This window comes from Salvelinus sp. IW2-2015, linkage group LG28, assembly GCF_002910315.2.
Source record: "Salvelinus sp. IW2-2015 linkage group LG28, ASM291031v2, whole genome shotgun sequence".
Lineage (NCBI taxonomy): Eukaryota > Metazoa > Chordata > Actinopteri > Salmoniformes > Salmonidae > Salvelinus > Salvelinus sp. IW2-2015.
In genome coordinates this window covers 14,657,625-14,666,424 of record NC_036868.1, presented here as the reverse complement: position 1 = coordinate 14,666,424, position 8,800 = coordinate 14,657,625, and the positions used below count along the sequence as shown (strand labels likewise).

General features: G+C 39.3%; 1 protein-coding gene across 1 annotated transcript; it reads right to left on the bottom strand.

Annotated features, from left to right (window-relative positions):
- Positions 1 to 5,428: 5,428 nt before the first annotated feature.
- atf3 (activating transcription factor 3) lies at positions 5,429 to 7,523 on the bottom strand. The gene is made up of 4 exons (XM_023974521.3): positions 7,429 to 7,523; positions 6,598 to 6,849; positions 6,191 to 6,298; positions 5,429 to 5,769 (listed from the first exon to the last, which is right to left on the bottom strand). The coding sequence occupies exons 2-4, from the start codon at positions 6,838 to 6,840 to the stop codon at positions 5,521 to 5,523; spliced, it is 600 nt and encodes a 199-aa protein (XP_023830289.1). The 5' UTR covers positions 6,841 to 6,849; positions 7,429 to 7,523; the 3' UTR covers positions 5,429 to 5,520.
- Positions 7,524 to 8,800: the final 1,277 nt, after the last annotated feature.

Here is an 8,800-nt window from a genome sequence, read left to right as displayed (position 1 = left end):
TATACAATTAAATAAATGTGTTTTTTCACCATGTAAGGTACACTTCAACATTAGAAAACCGCCTTCTTGTTCCATGTGGTGGGATATAGGGGRAAATGGTGTATTCTTATTTATMAGGATGCCTACATCTCTGCTGTTACTACAGTATGTGGCAGCATATGCCTCTCCAACCCAGCTCCTTTTTAAATATTACATTTCTCCTTTTAAAAACTTGCAAGAATGACAATCTCTTTAAGTGTTCGAGAACCATATGCCTTTTTTCCCATTATGGAGCCTGTGCACATTCCATGTGATAAATTAGATTTTGCTGGTCTTTATTTGTGTAGAATCAAAGTTAACCTTACCTGTTTGCATCTATCATTGAAGAACCAACATTTATTTTAGCAGACATGACATATAAGGGTGGTGGGCATTCCATAGAATGGGAGGATCATAGTATAAATACATTGKTGTGGTATACATTACATATATAGAGCATGTGGGCATGTAATTTACACATTCAGATTAACATTACTTCCTTCTCAAGAGCTTTAGGCACTGTAGCTGCTTGACTTATAACTCAATGGATAGCTTAAATGACAATTCCCATCCATCACTTCCTTCTTGTTCATATGGGTGCACTACACCTAGGATGAAAAAAGAGTAATGTTAACAGCATAAAGCTAGAGCATATAGTCAGACTGATGTTAAAATGATTGACATTGTGTGTGCTCCATGGCTGTCAGCTATGGTAGCCAAGAACCAAAAACTAGACTCTTTACTGCTCTCCAGTGGCTGAATGTAATTTTACAGTATGATTAATGTCCTATCCATTGTTGTTCCTGTGMACATATTGTATAGGTACTTGCCCAAAAGCTTCCCGGAAGACTTACTTGTACGGGGCATGAATTTTTAGAGGAACAGAAACATGTTTTATGTTTCTGCATAATATACTGTGTACATATACAGGTAACTGCAAAAATAAAGGAAACACTGACATATAGTTTCTTAATAGGGTGTTGGTCCACCACGAGCCAGAACAGCTTCAATGCATCTTGGCATAGAGTCTAGTGTCTGGAACTCTATTGGAGGGATGCGACACCATTCTTACACGAGAAATTCCATCATTTGGTGTTTTGTGGAAAACGCTGTTTCAGGCACCACTCCAGAATGGGATGTTTTCTAATCACTATTGGTAGTTGTAGAGCTCTGGTGGATGGAGTGCCTAGTAACATATCCATCATTTATGTGACAATGTTCTAATGAATTCCACATTTATAATGAATTTCAAAAGATGTGAATCAGTCACACCACTGATACACACACCAACACAACTCCTCAACCTTCCTATAAACCCTGGCTTCGGGGCAAATCCTAATGAAACTAATTTTCAGTTAGTCATGCATAATGTAAGTGAAAATTGTACTTATATGCAATTTAGGATTTATCCCTTCATTTCTACCCCATCCATATAAAACCATGTATGTCATTATCAAAAGTATCAACAGTGATTGGTATTAAGCTATAGGGCTAATTATTACACAATGACAACTCTGCAGCATTGAAACCACCATTTCACAACGGACCTTTAACTGCTGTTGATTGCATGCAGTTCTCATATGACTTTATTGCATCAAATTTCCTGTATGAGCACAGCGTGATGGCTTATCTTGTGTCACTCAGAGCTTCAGGACACAGTATCAACCTCCACTAGTATGACTCTCATCTGACCCCGACAGAGAGAGGGCAGTTTGCCAACAAACTGTCACTGACAGCTCAGAGGAGAATGGATATCTGGACAGGCGGATTTATGATATAGATTTGATTTACAGCATCTATCAGTTCATGTCTGGATGCTTGTAATAAGTGGTTGTACTGTACTACATAAGAAATCTAAAATGTATTTGGGGAGGTATTCAAATGCCATGCCCATTTCAGAAGCTTGGRAAACACATCTCAGGATGCCAAATAGTGCTCCCTGTCATTGCATGAATTACCATGGTGTGACACATTTTTGTGAGGGTTGAATCATTCCTGTACTTAATTTTGTAGCGCAACTCTCTGAGAAGCATTGCGAATGGCACTTGATTGAAATGTTTTATCATGTTTTATTATCTGTGGCATGAGACTGAGTTGAGTGCTGGAAGGCTGAAGGAACAGTTATCATGATGAGATACAGAAGGCCTATAATAACATACCTCGGCCTCTGAGAGAGAGAATGAAAACATCCCGTACGGTGCTACCCATCTGAGAACATTATAGCACACAGACTTTTCACCTCACAACTTTACTTTGACCCAAATTTGACCTCTGGTGTTAAACAATGATCCAGTGTCTTTAATAATGTTAATAATTTAGAATTCTCAATGTTTGATTGTGAGCCAATGTTTAGATGGTGGAACGTTTATTCTCTCTGTGTGTGTTACACCTGTTCAGGTTATTGTGTCAGAGTAATCATCTACATCCTTATTTCCCAATCATGTTCTAGAGAAGCACTTAAACGAAATTCTCTAGAACCATTTAAGTATATAAAACCGGTGGTCTGAGAGGGGAGGGGAAAACTGAAAACTAGCTGTTATTGGCAAAGAGGTTTGGAAAGAGGTCTCTTTCTTATTGGTCTATTAATTGTTTGAAACATTGCTTGAAACATGTAAAAAAAAAAAAAAAAAAAAGTGTAAATATGTTATTAACTCTATTTCTTGAACTGCATTGTTGATTAAAGGCTTGTAAGTAAGCATTTCACGGTAAGGTCTTCACCTGCTATATTCGACGCATGTGACAAATAACATTTAATTTGATTTGATTCATCACCAGGCAGGCCAAAAGTCCATCCCACCAAAATAGTCTGAAATTTCAGGCAGTCTTTTCAAACAGCTCTTACACTAAAAGGGCATTTTCATCATTTTCACAATTTCACAGTATTATTCCAACACCTTCCTAATATTGAGCTGTACCCCCTTTTTCCCTCAGAACAGACACAATTCGTCGGGGTATGGACTCTAGGTGTCGAAAGCGTTCCCCAGTTCTTGRCACCTACTACCATACCCTGTTCAAAGACACTTACATCTTTTTTCTTGCCTATTCACCCTCTGAATAGCACACGTACACAATTCATGTCTCAATTGTCTCAAGGCTTAAAAATCCTTTATCCTGTCTYCCCCCTTCATCTACACTGATTGAAGTGGATTTCACCATTGATCATAGCTTTCACCTGGATTCAACTGGCCAGTCTACAGTGTCATGGAAAGAGCAGGTGTTCCTAATGTTTTGTACACTCAATGTCTATAAAATATAGGGAAATCTCATTTTGACTGCACTGGAACTTTAATATTGGTCAGGCAATAACCCAAAAATCATGTTGATTCTGGTTGCATTCTGGCAGATAGGATTCTTGAGTAACTCAGTTGTGTAGTTAAAAAAAAAAAAAAACACCATCAGAAAAATGGGATCTTACTTTTTATGGAATGTGGACAACAACAGTGGGGTGGGGGTACTGGTGTTCTGAGTGAAATGGTATTTCACAGCCCATCTCGTCAGATAACACCCACTGACTCATGTTGAGCTGGCCTGGCACAGGATGAAAACACACTCTTTCAGTCTCTCCCCTGCYTGTCCTAGATATTATGTGTTTTCCAAAGAGGCAGACATGTCCTGGCTTGTTCTCAGATGAGCACCAACTGCACAAATGTGCTGAGATGCYAAACAGGTTTATGAATATTTGTTTTGTATCACAACTATGCAGTGTCAATATACCAATGCCATTGAATCCCTTGCTAAAAATATTGTTTTAAAATGTGGTGAGTCGTTCCCCAGAAACAATCCTAAACCAAATCAATTGAAGTATATATATACCTTTATTAATAGAGTATCAAAAACTAAAATCAACAGACAATAGAAATGAGTACTTCATTTGTTTCAGCGTGTAGTTTTACCTGACTTGATACAATTTGATCTTTTACATCCACTCAAACACACTTAATAATACTTTTTAGTGAACAATGTTCAAGTGAAACAAAGAAATGGATGGTGGAATAGAAAAGCAAGAAAGGTATTGAAGTATGTAAAACAGGCGTGTTATCCATCAAATGAATGATCTCAGTAGTGACCCCATCCATGACTAGCATGCCTGTTTGAACACGAAACACTGAACTACATAAAAACAAAACACATGGACACCTGAATCTCTTTCACTCTATTCATCTCAACCGTTTACTCACAAACCAACCAAAATAAACAGCCCCTTACCATAAACCACACATGGATTATTTTGAGACTTTACAGAATATACAGACGAAAGCTACTATTGATCGCAAACATTTGTAGTTTGAGCAATGAGGCTAACCAGAGTTTCTGGTTGYGCAACTGTCATGTGATGATGTCACAGCACAACCAGTGGACTGATGGGAGGGGGGTTGGTTTGGCAGTGGGCTTAAGGACTTAGTAATTGCAGACGAACACTGAGGCAATTCATGTAATCTTCCATGACTTTAAAGTGAAAACTTCAGACAAGCAGAGTGATAAATAATTCCACTTAGATATCTAGCTACTGATACCTAGTGGGTCTATTTTATAAGCTTCAATAATACATAGAAGACAATAGGAGGTGTTATTTGGTTTACATATATGGTATACAGTAACTGCACACTTTTATCTAGGTGAAGAAATTCTAATACGAATCACACAACCATATCTTCAACACCTAAGAGAAAATACTACAGATCATTATGTAATCAGGGCCTATTCCGAATACACCAGTTTACAGCGATGTAATGACTGATTTTCATTTAGGGAGGTCCAGGGCTAACAGTGCCATTGTCAGTAAGTTAGTTGAAATGCTGTCTGAATGAATCCTCATTGCATGCACTCCCTTTACTGTCCTATAACAAGAGGGTTCCTCTGCTATGAACTATACCTGTATATCCTGAGTTAGTAGTAGCAGCTTCAGAGGTTTTTGTTATGCAAGTCGAGGGGGAAGAAAGTGAGCTATAGACAYAGCTACTACAGAATATATTCAATAAACACAACAGCAAACACTTCACACAATGATTAACCTCTTCTTATATGACAGTAATAACACAGCTATTAATGTCACACACGGTACACAGCCATTACTATCTCTCCACTTTAATMGTATTTTTCCTCAACAAGCATCTATCTCAACTGACCAGTGAAATCATGTGCCTTTACCACATTGACGTAATACTTTGGTACAAAAAACAGAGAATGAGTCATCAACCTCGAATAACAATGTAAAAGATTTAGGAAACAATAAACACATTGGATGTATTTCTATGTTTTAGTGCTTTGACATTCGCCCGACTTGCCGGAACACCACAAGCCTACCCTAGGTAGCACACGGGGTGTCCGTCCTTGTGCTGTCAAGTCCAGTTTAGGAGTGGGACGCGCAAAGCTCCTTTGTTTTTCCGGCCCGACAGAGCCTTCACTTGACGCAGGTACAGTACAGTTGCCAGAGGACAGTGAGCATCTGTCTGAGTGAGTGAGTGAGTGAGTAGTACCCTACTTCCCCCAGGAGTGTGTGGATCAGTGATGGCCACAGGTGGTTGGCACTGAGGTGTGGTGGTAGTCCAGCTGTTCCATCTGTAGGGTACCCTCCTTGATCTGCTGGATGAACAGGTTCCTCTCATCCTCGGGGGTCTGGCCRTTCTGGGCCCGTACGATGCAGGTGGGCCGGTGGAGGTTCAGCATGTAGACCAGCTGCTGCTTCTGGTTTTTCAGTTCCTCAATCTGGGCCTTCAGCTCAGAGTTCACTGACTCTAGTATCTCAGACTCCTGGAGGGGAGAAGGGAATAGTGGTTTGGTTCAATCCTGTTACTGACAGCTCCCTTGTTGGTTCCTTTTTTTAAATACTCAATTATGTTTAGTGCATTTTAGTTTGTATGTAAATACTGGAGTGTTAGTTTGCTGTTTTGAGGCAGACATTTCTATAGAGCCCTTATCTATTTATGTATTAAATAGGAGCCTCTTATCTTCAATTAAGAGTCATACAAAATAAATAGAAATCATCCTTATGGCACAATAATTAGAAAAATATTTTGAATAATTACATATATGAGATAATATAATACTGTATGTCTACTTAATAAATCACAAAATACCACTTTGCACAGTCTGGCAGCCTCTGATTCATATGAATCATCTCTCCCCATCATAATAATGTTGTACTGCCCTGTAAAAAACACACTAAACATACCTTTTGAAGGCAGTCAGTCGTCTCCTTCTTCTTATTCCTACATTTGGCAGCAGCTACTTTATTTCTTTCTCGTCTTCTTTTCCTCCTGTCACTTTCCTCTGGGATTTCCTGTTCATGACACATCAGGAAAGTGAACAACCTTGAATAATGGTAGCAACCTTCCTGACAAATGAATGATATAGCTGATCATTTAATAATGTCTGGTAGGCTATGCAATGTGTTGGTAAACCTGTAATCACAGTGATCTCATCTGTATAGATACGAATTTATTCTCACCCAATTCAGAGAATACTTAAAACATAGGCATATACCAAAAAATGAACTTTCCCCTATGTTATGTATGAATTACTATTGGTATTATGGGGGGAGTAGATATTACAGTAGGCGACTAATGTTGACATCCCTACCTCCCTCTTGACACTTGGAGCTTCATTCGTTCTGTCTGAACTTGAGCTCGCACAGTCGCTCATATCGGTGCTCAGTCCGTTGGACAGCCGCCTGTGCTGGATAGCGTGTCGCAACTCCTCCTTTACCAGGGGAGTGAAGTTGGTGAAGTCCTCGAGCGTGAGTGTTCCAGGCGGGGACAGGCAGGGTACCAAGGCTGACGCGCTGATGTCGGACAGGCTGAATCCCGGATGCTGAAGCATCATTATGAAAAACTGAAACAAAAAGTGATGCTGTGTCACATTAAGCTGACTAAGAGCGAAACAAAACATTAAACTTGGACAMTCACTGGGCTGATTAAAAAACGTCAGATATGAGCAGCAATCTGCTGGTTAATGTATACCATTAGACTATTTTGGTATGATAACTAGAATGTCACTTATTCCACCAGACATAGCAGTTGCACGCTACATTTTTGCCTGACATACCAACATTACAACAATATATCGCCCTTTTAAACAATGTAACAAGCTATGCAGTCCTAACATTCTTTCTCATTGAAGTGCGTGCAACTTCAAATTTAGGGACAGTGAATGTGTTACAACATATCAACCAGTTGCCACAGACCATTTCAATACAACACATTAGACAATGAGAAATAAACTATACTTTGATTCACATAAACAAAGCTACGAGTAAGATTTCTAMATTTAAGCCCGTTTTCTTTATGAATGGATGTCAGTCCGGCTGGCACTATGCTACACCTCTGTCGTGGCATAGAGTCGGTTTTCCTGAAAGCGCTTATCCTATATCACACCGGTATAAAGTTTTTACAACAAAAACAAATGACCCACCTGATTATGTTTTCAGTGAAGAAATTATGTTAGTTGAAAGGCCTTTATTCTGCTCCTGGTTGTRAGGCTCTTCTGTCTGTTAAGAAAGCTACAGTTGTCGATGAAGCGTTGCATCACCCTCTTTTATAGTGAGTCGCTCTTGCTAGGCATTTACTAATAGGTGGGCGGGTCGTGGTGACGTAATCCTATTTATAGCACTTATTTGCAATGATGCAACCCAGCAACCCCGTGTAGCACACCATAACAGGGCAAGCTCAGCCCCCTTTACTCGCAAGGAATTTGTCGTAACATTTCACAGCAAATAAAGACATAATAGTTTAATGATCCGGGGCGTTTTTTGTATAGTCTATACATTTTATTGTCTAGTGTCAAAAAAAGCAAAGGGATGTTGAATGTAGCAGTGAGGGGCTTGCCCATCTAYCTCTTATCATATCATAACCAGCGTTCAGTGCAAAGGTACAGTACCAGTCAAAAGTTTGGACACACCTACTTTTCCAGAGTTTTTCTTTATTTTTTTACTATTTTCTACATTACAGAACAGTGGCGATTTTAGCATGTAAAGTGGGATGCATGCCAGCAAAGCCACAACACAACACAACACTAAACAATACATTAATTGCACTATAACGGTGACAAACGGTGCACACAAACTGTTAGGGCCTACATAAAGCTGTCCCAACATCTTACCACTGCTACACCTGGCTATCAGCCTTGTCTGGCAGCGAAACAGTTAATTCAGACAAATTTACTGCCTTTAAAAAAAACATAGCTGATATGGCTGACTTGCTTAAACAAATGTGGTTTCTAATCACAGTTGAGATGTAAAAACAATGGCATAAGGGGACGACAAGCGGATAAGAGGCAATCTGTAATTTCGATTAAGACATTAATGAGCGAACTAGGACGGACGTAGTCAATATAACTATTTGATTAGCACTTTTGAAATGTACTGTGACAGAAATCAGAACATGGGCCGTTAATACAGTGTTCCCCTGTTCACCAAGTCAGAACCGTAGGATAAATAAAGAGGGCATATAAGCAGACAATGAAAGCTCTTACAAAATTTGATGGTTACATTTCTCTAAAACAGGTTATAGTCTACAATAGACCAAATTATTAGGGTGAGGCACATGGGCTACTAACAGCTTACTACACAAAATACACTTAGTATTACTTTCTTAGCTACAGTATACATATCTCCCTGGCATATTACATCATTTATGCAGCAGCAGACAATACATTTTTGGACTCACCTTGTTGTCCTGTGCTTACTTTAACAGGAAGGTGGCACTATGGTCCTTTGTGGGCAAATTTTGTCATCAAAATCTGCCATTCTCTGGATTTATGGTGCTTTCAAGACAACTGAGAACTC